The sequence below is a fragment of the Pipra filicauda genome, unplaced genomic scaffold (assembly GCF_003945595.2).
Source record: "Pipra filicauda isolate LSUMZ 115617 unplaced genomic scaffold, ASM394559v2 scaffold530_size479538_pilon, whole genome shotgun sequence".
Lineage (NCBI taxonomy): Eukaryota > Metazoa > Chordata > Aves > Passeriformes > Pipridae > Pipra > Pipra filicauda.
In genome coordinates, this window is record NW_024104677.1 from 355,890 (window position 1) to 369,272 (window position 13,383).

Consider the following 13,383-nt stretch of genomic DNA (forward strand, 5'->3'; position numbering starts at 1 on the left):
CAACAGCTCTCCCACCAGCAGGTTCTTCCCCTCTCCCTTTACTTTGGACTCAAGCGGGGCCCAAGGAACACCACTTTGTTCATGCCCCAGGGTACTGGGTTATGCATTTGGGTTTTGTGGGTTAACACCAATTGTTTGTTTGTATGATTGTACTTACTGTATTATTTTAGTAAATTGTTATTCTGACTTATAATCTCTCCTTTGAGTTGAGTTCATTTCCCCTGCTGGTTAACTCTTAAACCAGCACATTCTTTTATGCAATTGTCCTGGTTCTATCAAGCTGTTAGTGGCAGGTGTTAAGGAAACTTCCCTGTCTAATCATCCAGGAGCCATTCTTCTGGTCACTCTTGCACCACTTGAGCTGGGACCAAAGCTCCTTTGCAGTTACACACCACACACTCCCAATCAGACCAGTTTGCTTCTAACTAGCTCAATCCCAGGTTTCCCATAGCAGAATCTAAAACATTTCAAGCCTTAGAATAATTTAATCTTGGTGCAATAACTAATAAAACACTTGGAGCTGGGTGCCTCCAAGGAGGGATCCTGAACAAAGAAAACGCTGGACCTTTATACCTGTGCAGTCTAAACATGGGAAAGTCTGGAGGGCTCCTGCTGTGTCTCTGAGTGTCTGGTCCCCTGGCTGGGCCACAGGTCCCCGGGCCCTTTGTTGTGCAAAGAGTCAGAAATTCACAGCTTCTTGTCTGTCTCTGGCTTAGACTCCTCCAGAGCTCAACCTGCTGCTTGCACTGCAGCTGCACCCCAAGCTACCTGCGCTGGATGGATTCCTCTACAGCAGTGCCATTGAATCACAGTCTTCCCTGCTCTCTCTGTGCCCTCTGCCTCCTCACTGTTACCTGTGTGCAAAACCAGCCTATTCTGGCAGCTCACAGTGCAGTCCACCAAAAAAAAAGAGGAGCAAGGTTATGAAGAGTTAAGACTCCCTTGAATAAATTCACTGTCTATTTTTCTTTCACACTTGGGGGAAAATCGCTCTATTTTAATCGCTTCATTTAGTTTTTTTCCGAACGTATTTTTGTCTTCAGCGGTAATCCCGAGCTGTGGGGTTTTGTTGCTTTGGGTTTGTTTTTTTTTTACCTTTGGTCAATTACAGAACTAGAGATCCATTTTATTGCAATTCAGTTCAGAGAAGAGTAGTTAAATAGTAATTGTCAATAAAGCAGATTAAAGCCTTTGGTAAAATTGGATAACAACCATGAAGAGATTACTATTCGTGACTTATAACAAAAGAAAGTATCTGAAGCAGGCCACGGAATGGGCAGACTAAAGAGGACTTTAAAGGGAATAAATTAAATGTAGAGTAAAAGACAGTTTTTTTGGAAGTGTACGCAGGCAGTTTTCAGAAATTGTTGCATTTGAGATTTGAGTTCATCCCTGGTGCACATAAACTCATGAGGAAAAAAATATCCATATATATGCACATATAATATGGGGTTTTACTTTTCTTATGTTTTGCTGCGAGTGCTGGCTGGTGGAAAACTTTGAGGGGTTGGGCGCAAGCTTAAAGGAAAACCCAGAACACAGATGAATTAATTGTACTTTGAATCGAAACAGAAATCGTATACATCAAAACCTGTACATTATACATGGCTTGGACACAAGGCTCAAGCTTTCTGCAGTCATGCTCAGTGCTGCCAGTATTAATGAAGCTGTCTTTTGGCCCCAGTCTTTTTCACCCTTAAGATTGTAATTGTGGCTCTTAGAGTTTTGGAGTAGAAGTGCTTTGTCCTCTTCAATAAATACTAATGCTGTCCTGCTTCCAGGTTTATTGGAGTGACTTATGGTTGCTTGGTGGACTTGGATTGATGGCAAATAGATGCAGTGTTCAGTCAACTTGAGAAACAACTGAATCTGTAGGTAGTAGTGGAGAGGAAAAGTGTTACACGAAGTGCTAGAACACCTGCTTTTGGATGTAACAGGGAGTGGGAAAGCAATAATTATTGAAGTGTGGTTTGAGGGACAAGAAATTTGACAATTTGTATCCTTTCAGTCATCCCACTAAAGCAATTCCTGTAGTGGAAAAAGGGCTGAGACCCACCGTTGTATGTCAGTGGTCAGATAGGAGTGGTGTCACAGCTGACACCGATACCTCTCGTGTTGCATTCCCATCCCTGGAAATTAACAGTTGATCTTGCCTAGCATAAAGATTACCAGTCAGAATGTGATGCAAGTTTACATATTGGTAAACTATTAAAAATGCAATTTTGTGTGAATTTAATTACTAATCATTAAGTTGGTGTTACTTTTGCTTAGCTGTAGCTTGCTGTTGAAGTGCAGTTGTGCAGGGGTGTTGTATCAAGATATTTTTAACTTGTTGAGTTTACTACCAAATCTATAAATTTCTGCTTGTTGCTCCTGACTTCTTTCATAAATTGTTTAGGTAATTTTGGCAAGATCAAAGTGTTATTCTGCACTATATCCTTAAGATTCAGCCTCATCCGTATCTGGACCCCAGGCTGGTAGTGCTTCTTCATCATTTTGGTCTTGGTTCTTACACAAGATTGTCAGCAGCACCAGCTTTTCCTAGAATTATAGAATATCCCCAAGTTGGACGGACTTACTAGGAGCATCATGCTTGCTTTAGAGGTATTAACATATAATTTATACATAGGTAGTGTTTTGTTTAATGTGCCAGCTCATTTTGCAAGTTAAATGCAAAGAAAATTACATTGTTTTGTTAAAGTAGTTTTTCTGTAAAACCAATCAAATTATTTCTTCTGCAGGAAAAGCTTTGAACTAGACAGATTTTTTTGTGTTTGCTTGGTTTCTCCCCGCTTAATACCTTTAATGTTTCATTCTTCTGAATTGTGCCACGTAACATGGGGTTTGGCTGTTTTTTGTTAAATCAGAGGTGAACCCTAAGTGAAATATTTGATTTTGAAAACAAGATAACTGAATTGACCTAGGCGGGCTTCTTCGGTATCAGCACGTTTTTTCCTCCTGTTGTCTTGTCACTAACACATCTTTTTCACTCTTTGGAGGGTCTCTGAGTGGAATAAGAACATGTGGGTCCTACTTGCACTGCCTTGATCCCCTTGGATTGGTGAGTGTAAGAAGATCCTCCGTTCGATGCTTCACAAAACCTGGGCTGGATGATGTCTTCTGGACTGAGGGATACCAGTCTTTTCTGTCTGGGCAGGCAACAGCTGGCTTAAGATGCTGGGAGGTTCTGTGTGTGTGAGATATAAGGGAAGAAAAAGACAGGTATTCTTCAGAGAGCACCCAAAGTATGTTTATTACACCATTAGGTGTAAGGAGAGGAGCTGTTGGGCCCTTCTGTATCACTGACTTGGTTCTCCACCTTCTGCACTGATGCAGGAGAGAGGTGGAAAAGTGGCAGCCTTGAGGTGTAGGGCCTCTGGCAAAAGCAACTGCAAACAGATGGATCAGTTTTATAAGCAAAGTATTTACTGGGCAGGAAAGAAACGTTATTTAAATAAGCAAAATATTGCTGAAATCTTATTTTCTGTTTCTGTCAACATCAAAGTTGCACACTAAGAAAACTAGGTTTTTTGCTGACTTTGAAAATCTCTGATTTTAAATAAAATGTGCAATTTCTGTAGGCTGCTTAGGTATGCAATAGTTCCCGACATTGTTGTTAAATAAATGTAGATTTCCCTTTCCCAAAATGTTTCAGTATATCATTGTATCCTTTCTGTAGTACACATTCTCCACTTGCTCTCCCAAGCAGTGACTGAGTTTCAAAAGGTGGCATTTTATCTAGTTAAATTGTACAAAATGTGATTTTTTTCTTTTCCTCCAGATACTGTAAGGAAAACAAGGAAAACCACTTCTTGTTTGTAAACAGCCTGTATTTTATAAAAATTCTTAAATGGCATTTAGTCTAATTATTTTAAATTCTGTGAGCTGATGGCAACTGATCAGCATGTTTTTTCTGCTTAGCAATTCAGGCTTGAGATGGAAGCTTTAAACTTGAATGGGTTTTATACTTGAGTGATTGGGAGCATGCTTGAGGTTTCTACCTATAGTGCAATATTTGGTGGGCATTTTTTTTGTACCTTGCTAGATAACATCTTGTGATTGAGGCCTATGGTTGGGTGAGGATTTGGATTTTTTTCACTCTTTTGATGTGTCTCTGTGCTGGAAGTGATTTGTATGCAGTGTGTATGGTTAATGGTGGCTCTTACTAGAAGAGCGGGTGAATGACCTGCAAAAGAAGCTTGTAGGAAGAAATGCTAATGACTTGGGTTTAATTCTGTTTTAATTGATTTTTTAACTTCAGAATTCCAGATGCAAAAATACTAGAAATGTAGTTGCTGTAGAATACATAGCCACTTGTTCCATAAAAATTGAATCTGAGTATTTAATATTCAGCTGAAAAGTAAAAGCAGTCTTACTTCCTTTACAGCAAAATCTAACCCAGAAAAAGCTCGAGCGAAGTCTCAGACATCTCAGTTATTTGGCAGTAATGTTTTCAGTATAAAAATGAAGGGGTGTTAGTTTCATCTGAGGATGAAGCCTTTGGCCAGTATTCATACTGCATTTAGTGGGCCTTTCTAACTGCTCTGTGAAAACATTCTTTCTTCTCAATAAAAGCCAAGTCTACCTAGGTTTATGTTTCCAGAATTAGGTCTCTAACCAAATCTCCAGTGTAATGTAACCCGTCTTGTTGTGCATTAATTACACCGTGTCCCTTTATTTCTACTCTTTTTATCCTCTATAGAGAAATCTCTCCTTCTTCCCTGCCCCTCTCCCCTCTTTTTTTTTGTTTGTTTTGTAGTGAACATCATGTAGCTTTTGGGTTAAAAATAAGGCCTTATTTTCTGTAATTTTGTAGTGTGAAAAGACTAATTGGTGTGCGCTGCTTTCTTACAGGAGAATAAGTGATTTAGTGAGTCTAGTGGATGATCAAAATATAAAAAAAAAAACCCAGCCATGGCAAATGAAACTGTTTCAGGAAAGCTGAAATGAATTAATTGCTTGCCTGCGTGTTCCTTACTGAGGGTGTCAGGTTGGTTTCTGTATCAATAAACTGATAAACAAATCACAAGAACAAGAACTGCCTCAAAATGTACTGAACTCCTAGATGACATTAATTAATTTAATTTTAAAAAAAGCCTAAAGAACGATGGTTACATGTAAGTAAGCTGGATTTACATACCAAACAATAGGATGAAAACTATGAAAAAAGTATTAGCAGAGTGCTGAAATGTGATATGAAGGGTAAGAGTTAGCTTGGTTCAGCAGAACATTAAAGTTCCTTAGGGTTTCTTGGAGGAGTCAGGAATTAAGAAGATAAAAATGACCCAGTTGGTAGTAGAATATTTTACTGATGAAAGACTTGTGATGATAAAAAAAACACTCACAGAGGAAAAATTACAGACAGATCTCATGATATTGAACGTTGTTGTTCCCCAATTTCATTTGATGGCAGACAGGTTGTTTCTCTGATAGTTTTTTCAGCTGATCTTCTCTCCTCGTGTTCCTGGCTGAGCCATTCTGCCTTCCCATATTTTAGCACAAGTACCCACTTGATGGTGTGGTGAACTGCGTCAGGGGATTGATAGACCCCAACCTAGAGTAAACTTCCATTAAAACAGAGAATAAAGTTAAGTGAGTTGGTCTTGGTTAAAAGCTGTTACTGTTGTAAGCTGAGTTGTGCATTAAGGATTCCTTAGGATGGTTATACCAGTTCATTCCATCTACTATGAGTGGAGTTGATCTGCACAGTACCCTGCATACAGTTCACAACTCCAAACCTTGCACAGTGATATGCAGTGGGATGCTTAGTGAGGAACAGCCCAGAATGACAAATGGCAGATTTATCTCTCTCACCCTCATTCGCTGGGCAGAGTAATTGCCATGTATGACTGTGCTCTCTTGCCATGGAGAAGTGTGTGTGTTTCTAGGGCTTCAGTTTGAGATACAAGTATAGGGAAAAATCTTTCTCTACTTCCTGCATTCAGGATGTATAGGGAGAAATGCAGAATAATTCTCTCAGTTTTTCATTGAAATACAAAAAAGAAGTTTGATTATGACTGAGCTGAAAAGATCCTTATGTGTCAAGGCAGGAAGTGAAAAATTGTGGAGCTGACTTGTCTAGTTTCATCCTAAGGCTCTTTGAAATGACAGAATTCTAAATTCTCATTTATAAACTAAATATTTATAGTGCAAATGTCCTGTAAAGGACATTTTAGTGCAAGTCCCTGTAAAGAAACAGATTTTTTTCATTGTACAAAGAAGGTAAATTTTATCTGAGAAAGATGATGCTTTCCCCCATTTGTTTTAAAGTAGCTAAACATTGTTTTGTACTAGCTTTCATAATTTTGTTCAGTTCACAGGTGTGTAGATCTGCACCTTTTAACAGGATCTTAAAGAAGTGTTTGAAAAGGGTATTTCTGTGTGCATGGGCTCCTCTGGGGCAACGCTGAGCAGCTACAGCTTGAGGCACTGCCAGAGTAGATCTCTGTGAGACTCTTTAGCCCTGCAAAGTTACCCAGCATGCAGTCCTGGCTTCTTGAGAGACTGTGCCACACTTATTGGTTTGCGATACTTTTGTTTGTTTGTTTGTGTGTTCATTTTTTGAATATCTGTCAAAACTGCCATCTGGTTTGCTTTCCTCTGTTTTCTTGGTATATTTGAAGAACCAAGGTAGGTTGGAAGGCAAGAATTTTTCTTATTTTGTCCATCTTCTGTTACATTAACTTAAATTTTAGTTTTCTTTTGGCTTACCTGCCACTAAAAGGCTGTCTGAACGTGGCTGGGTGTGGTGTATTATATCTGGAGTGATTCCTGTGCAAAGGGCTGACAGAGTTCTTCCAAAGCATATCACCATCTTGCTTCCGTCTTGCAGTTGGTAAGGGCCTTGGGATGGTGTTAATCAGTAACAGAGAGAGGAAATTCTCTCTCCTTCTCTATTCTTTTGGCTTAAACTGGGAAAATTGTTGTTTCAGATATTGTTTTTTGAATGCTACTGAGTTTTGTCAAGCTTTATTTCCTGCTTGCTCTAGGAGTAACAAGAAAATGGCTTTTGTTTCCTAACTGTGGAACGTATGTCGTTAGACCTTTTGTGTCTGGAGATAGGAAAAGTTAATTTGCAAGTTCAAGGAGCAGAAGACCTTTCCACCTGCTCAAACAATTAAAATTCTGCCTTTGTGAGCATTCAGCAGAAAAATAGCTACTTCTTGTTTTTTAATAAACCGCTTTTTTTCCTTGGGATCTGTGGCCAAAAGGACAACGATATGCATGTGACTCTGCAGTGCATCAGTGTATGCTTGGCAGCTAAATCAAACCTTATTTCCTATAGACTTTTAGAAATATCTGGATGAAAATGAAAAACAGTCTCTCACCTGTGTTTTGTCCAATTGTCAAGCATATTCTTTAAACTAGGATGCCTGAAAATAGAGGGCATCATAGATAGCTTGAATACTGGGTTGTTTCTTTCTGGTTATGAAATGAAAATATCATGTAGGTTTGTTCTTCCATTTTGATTTCTTACAAATGACTTTCAGTGGTTTTGCTAAGGTCTTCTTTTAAGGGCTTCTGAAAGCCATCTCCAAAATCTTATTCTAGTTTTATACTTTGTTGTTAATTCTGAGGTAGAGACAAAGCGTCATCTTCTGATCACTTCATCACAGGCTTTCTTCTTTCCAAAAGTGGAATATTTGCATTTATCCCTTATTTTAGAAATGGATTCCCAGAAGAGGGAAGGTCTGGTGATCATTTTATTTCTCCTGCTAGATAAGGTCTGAATAGGAGAATAAAGCCAACTCTAAAGTGGAAATCCTCATAATACCATACTGGTTACAGATGGATTTTGCCTAATTAGTATACTGCTTGATGTCCTAGGATAAATGCAGTCATTTGCATGAAAGTAGGATCACCAGGATAGCATCTTCATCTTGAGGGAACCAGTATAGAGTATACTGGGGAAAATATTTGTATGTCTTATAAAATCTGTGTTCCAGTAGACCTTTTTCTGGTGTGTATAGTAGACTGAGATACATGTGAAATTTTATACATTGCTTTGTCCCACTTGTCAGTTGAGTCTTTTATCGTCCCTGGCAAATCAGTTATGGAGGCTGGAGTTACACAAGGTTACTGTTTTGCTAGCAGTGATAACATATTGAGTTCTCCCTGTTGCAGGTCATTGTGTTAAAGGTGCTGGATAGACTCCTACCTAGTCTTGATGCTCTGAGCATAATGGTTTGGGCTGTGAAGTTGAATAGCTGAGATGCACCTGTGGAGTTCTGCTAGTCCTCCAGCCCTCCCCGAGATGCAAGGGATGAGGATGGGGGGTCAAGGGAGGGAGTTAAAGGGGTCAGTTTGGTCCATGGGTGCTTGCTTGTCAAGCATTTTCAGCACATCCGACTTGTTCTGTGCTAGACACACTGATGCTTTTGAGAAGAGTGAAATAAAAAAGGCTTGGTTTTCAATGTAAGAAATCTTGGTTGTTTTGGTCTGGTGTATATAGCAATATTTAAGATAGGTGGTTCAGAGCCAGCTGTGCTTAGCCGAAATAAAAAACTACAGCTTTATTGGGACTTTGTGGGCTTCAAAACCCAAAGTCAGTGTAAAAGGTAAAAGATTTCATGTGTTAGGATGTTAAGAGTAGCTACTTAATTCACACCCATTCCTCACATAGCTGCTTTTAGTATGTTCAAGAGTGATGGAGAAAACTGCATAAGTTAATTTGCACAGAAAATGGTGTTGAGTGCATTGAATGTTAACATAAGAAATTACTGTAAAGCAGCTCTGAAAATTACATTCAACTAATGTCCGTGCTTATTTACAGAGACAAGCTATTGTAAAAGAGCAGAGCTCTCAGCTAGCTAAGAACATCTTTTCTCTCATGTTTATCTTGATTGTATCCCCAAAGGATATTTCTTCCTCTCTTTTATGAAGAATTATTTCCATATTTAATTTGCTATGTACATTTTTTACTTCTCTTGGAGGACTGAAAATACTTTTGACTTTTGCAATCAGTTGAGAAACTTCATACTAAAACCTTCCTGTGCTACTTTTAGTCTCCTTATTTGAGATCCGTTTTCTGTGTAATTCAATACTGCAATGTGCTTCTGGATTGCAGTTTTTATCCCTCTATGAACTTTCCTCAAAAAGTCTCTGTTCAGAATACCTGAAGGGTCGTGTGATTCAAATGTCTTTTTGTAAACTCCTGAAGAGTCGTGAGCATTTCTTCTCAAGTCAAGAGCTATTTTTGATAGGCAAAGGTGTGGTTATTGTGTGTAATTTTCCTCAACTACTCCGATGCCTATCATTTAACTGTGTATTTTTTAGTTAGATGAGTACCAGTCCTGTTAGTGCTAGAGCTGGAGCAGGCTGTGTTTCAGGAGGACCACTGCAGAGCTGATCAGCTCCGCAGGGGTCACTGCACTTCTAAAATGTTTGCAGGCTCTGAGCTTTGGCAGCTGTTTGTGTCCCTGAAGAGCTCAGAGGTTCTTAGGGGCTGAAACGAGCCTAATTGCAAAGTTGGGGCATTCAGTGCGAAGAACCTCAAAAAATAATTAGCTGTCCTAATTAAGCAGCTGCTCTTCCCACTGAATAAAGTTCAGGAAGGTAAACGTTTGCCTACCCTGTACAGTGGTGTAATTAACTGCCTTAAAATGGGGTTAGTGTTGTGTGGGGGGTGTCTGTTCAATGAGTGAACCAGTTGTATGCATCTCAGTGGGGGCTGGTGTTTCAGTGACACTCCCTTCAGGCACCTAGTTCCATGCAGAACAGTAGGGCTGAAAGGGTCTGCAGCAGTGTTGGGGAGCAATGCATATCAGAAAGTTGCAAAGCTGATGGGTGCTGGCGATAAATTTATCTCCTTCTGTGCAGAAATCACTGCTAAATTATAGCATTTAATCTTGGCATTTGTACTCTACAGGCTTTTTTCTATGGATGTGGATATTGTGCCATCAGTGTGCCTTTGTGGAAAAGAACAGCTTTTTGGAAAAGAAGCTCTGTTATTTATTATATTTGTTGATTGTGCAGAATGGAACCATAAAATGCTGTTTCATCCTGTTTATTTGTTTGTTTGTGCATTTGTTTTGCTGTGGCAAAACCTTCTATCTGAAGCAGATCAAAACTGTGAAGTTACAACTGTACAGTGCAAGTGATTTCTGATGCCTTTTTAGGGGAAGTTTTATTGCCTGGATTCACCTTATGCACTGAGATGCAAAAATGAAAAAATGCTAGATTTAAAGATGCATAGAAACAAGTTGATAGGAATAAACCATCAAAACTCTTTCTCTATTTGTTCATAATTTTTAGTGATGGTATAATCTTTTAAGATAAACCAACATCCTGCGCCACAGTCAAACAAACTACCAACTAATTTTATTTTTTTTTAACTTCAGCCTAAGAACCTTCTTCTCTTCTATAAGTGTACATCAAATACTTGATGTGCCTTAATTCCTTGGAGGGGGGCATGACTCTCTAAAAATTACAAGCAGAGATAAATAGAAATACACTTTGTTGTTGTTTTTCTTTGAGTTTTTTATAAGGACTCACAACCATTTCCAGAGTCTGCTGGTAAAAATCTGACCTCTGGTGGTATTTCTTGTTAGGTTGAAGAGAGATTTGCCTCTATAAGGGTTGCTTTGTTACTAAATTAAAGGCCTTCCTGCTAAGTCTGGTGCTACTGTTCGATGTGAAATTGTGCTTGCTGCAGTCGGTTACAGACTTGGGATTGCCCAGCACGGAGCCCAGTTCAGTGCCTGTGCCACTGTACAGTGAACCTGCTCCATAGATGCAGGTTTTTCCCTCAAAGCTAAAAGGGTGGTATAGATTCTAATTTTAAATGTTATTTTTCTCCTCTTCTGCACTAGAATTAAAATCTTGGTTCCTGGATTTAAATTGTGTAGTGAGGTATAACTAGATGAGAAGAGAGACAAATGGAACAGTTGTCTTCTACTGGTATCTCAATGCCATAATTTAGCACAAGACATTATTTTTCTCTTAATATATTCTCTTAATATTTTGCCCTATCCTGTGGGCTTCGATGGTGGCTTTTTTTTTTAATTGAAATAACTGTGTTTGAAAAGGATGGGGAGAAGAGAGAATGACCCTTACTTTGTCTGTATGGCTGCCATCATCAGCTGGAGTATGGCTGCCTCAAAACATTTTTAATGGAGACGTTAAAACCCCTAGGCTTTCAAGCAAGGTGGAGGAAAACAAACCCAAACTGTTGGCGAAACTGCGCAAAGGTCACCGGAGCTGATTGGAAATGTTACTGAATCTTTAAGCCACTTCTGTGTGTATATGTGCTTCTCTGACAAATGAAATTGGGTTGGTTTTGTGAAGTTTGGGAAGCCTCTTCTTTGTTACCAAACTACTCTTACCTGTTTTTCCTTGAGTAATTGCAGCATGCATTAGAGGTGAGAGTGAGATGGGGAAGAAGATGAGACTGTGCAGCAATTAATGAGCTGATTCAGTCTGAAAAAATTGGTCTAGCAGGGTGGTCAGAGCCTTGGAACCTATTAACCTTGATTTGGAAGTCTAGGACTTGACAACTAGGGCCAAGAAGGGCTGTCTTAAAGAAGTTAAAAGTAAATCTCTCTTTTTCTCTCTTCTTTCTCACATACTCACTGGTGAAATATTGCCTGACTTTTTTTAACATTTCTTTTTTCAAGTATGCAGCTTTCTTATTCCATAGCTTGACAAGGTGGCTTGCTACTGTGCTACCTTATCTGGAAATTATTTGGGTTTTGTCCTTCTTCCTGATGAAAAAACAGTTTATCTGAGGCACTTGTTTCTGCTCAGAGAAATCTCACATGTTCTTTTCAGATATTTTTGCACTGTGTTTAAGATAAGCATATTGCTCAATGAAGAATGACTCACTTGGGATCGAATAAGACAATATTTGTGTTAATCAGCTGCATTTCTGTTCGCAGATATTGCTGCACACTAAAACAAACGTGCTGTAGACACGAATTAAGGGGGGAGATAATGACATGGAATTTCTTGACTCTTAAAAATAAATTAAAAAAAGAATAAATATTTGACAAGAATAACTTCATATGCAAATGTTTCTTAAATATGTTGCACGTTCGTTTTTGTTTTGAGGATGGGTAGACAGGCCTCTTCAGGTGTGGGGACCATATAGTGATGTGATGTGGTTGTGTAATGATCTGAGTTAGTCTTTCCTAATCTGGATTGTTTTGACTGAGCCAGGTTAGGGAGCACAGATACAAAGAGGTATACAGGTATGTTGGCAGATGTTATGAGGTGATGAGAGCAATTTAGGACAGTAGTCTGTTCCAGCTGCAACAACAAAAGCGCCATGGACACACTTGGTCTGATCTGTTTATAATTTGTGTAACTTCTGTTTAGTTATGCATTCAGTTAACAACCCACAAAAGTATATCCATTTTCTACCACCTGCAGAAAAGGGACAAATATTCCTACCTGCTATTAATCTCCAGCCATAGTAAAGTGGTTTCCCTTGTTTCACCTCAGCCTTAGATGCAACTGGGTAGCTTCCCTCTCCCCACTACTTGTTAAATAATGTTTAAACGTTGGTATATGTTACATGTTTTACAACTTGCTTGTCCAGTCTTAAAAGATTTTACAGAGTGTTTTGCCCAGTTACTGAGTGCAAGCTGTGTTTCTAAACATGTTGACTTAGCTGCCTCTCTCAGGATTTCTGTGGAAAAAAAGGACATGAATTCATCTACCATTAAATCCACTTAACTGCATCACATGCAACTATGTCTGCTGTAAGTCCTCACACCTTCTTTTCCTGTTCTCCCCGCCAGAACTCTGATCCATGTTAAAGCAGCTGTTGTACTTTTATGATAATCTGTAATATCTATCTTTGCTGTTTAGTGTTGAATTCTGAGATGGTTGTCAAGATGTGTTTGATATCTCCCAACTTTCTCACTTCACCCAAGGAAAGAAAGAAACATACGGAAGTATAACCTGACATAGTACTGTGCATTTGTCTTAAGTTGTTTTTCTTTAACTTCTTGTAAAGTAGCTTCCTTGTGTTTCACAGGATACATGTACTTTACACAGTAGAAGAGAGTTCTACAGACATTGTCTCTGCAGAATAGAGTGTGTTTTTGTCTCTACTGAAAGTTGTCGTCAGCGTTCCAGTTGTAGATTTATACATGATTGCTTTCTTTTTTTTGGTCTTTCTTATTTTCAAATAATTATAGGTTCATGTACTGGACAGACTGGGGAGAAGTGCCAAAGATAGAACGTGCTGGGATGGATGGTTCAAGCCGCTCCATTATAGTTAACACAGACATATATTGGCCAAATGGACTGACGTTGGATTATGAGGAACAGAAACTTTATTGGGCAGATGCTAAACTGAATTTCATCCACAAATCAAATCTGGATGGCAGTCATAGGTAAGAAGTTTTTGTTTTACGTATGTAATGTGGTACTTTTCTT

At 38.9% G+C, this 13,383-nt stretch overlaps 1 protein-coding gene across 2 annotated transcripts in view; it reads left to right on the forward strand.

Annotated features, from left to right (window-relative positions):
• Positions 1-13,383, forward strand: part of LRP6 (LDL receptor related protein 6) — a 127,033-nt gene that overhangs the window by 39,262 nt on the left and 74,388 nt on the right. For both annotated transcript variants that reach the window (XM_027709889.2, XM_039387102.1), the window contains exon 3: positions 13,143-13,340. In XM_027709889.2, the coding sequence (XP_027565690.1) occupies positions 13,143-13,340 (198 nt within the window). The remainder of the gene's footprint in view (positions 1-13,142; positions 13,341-13,383) is intronic.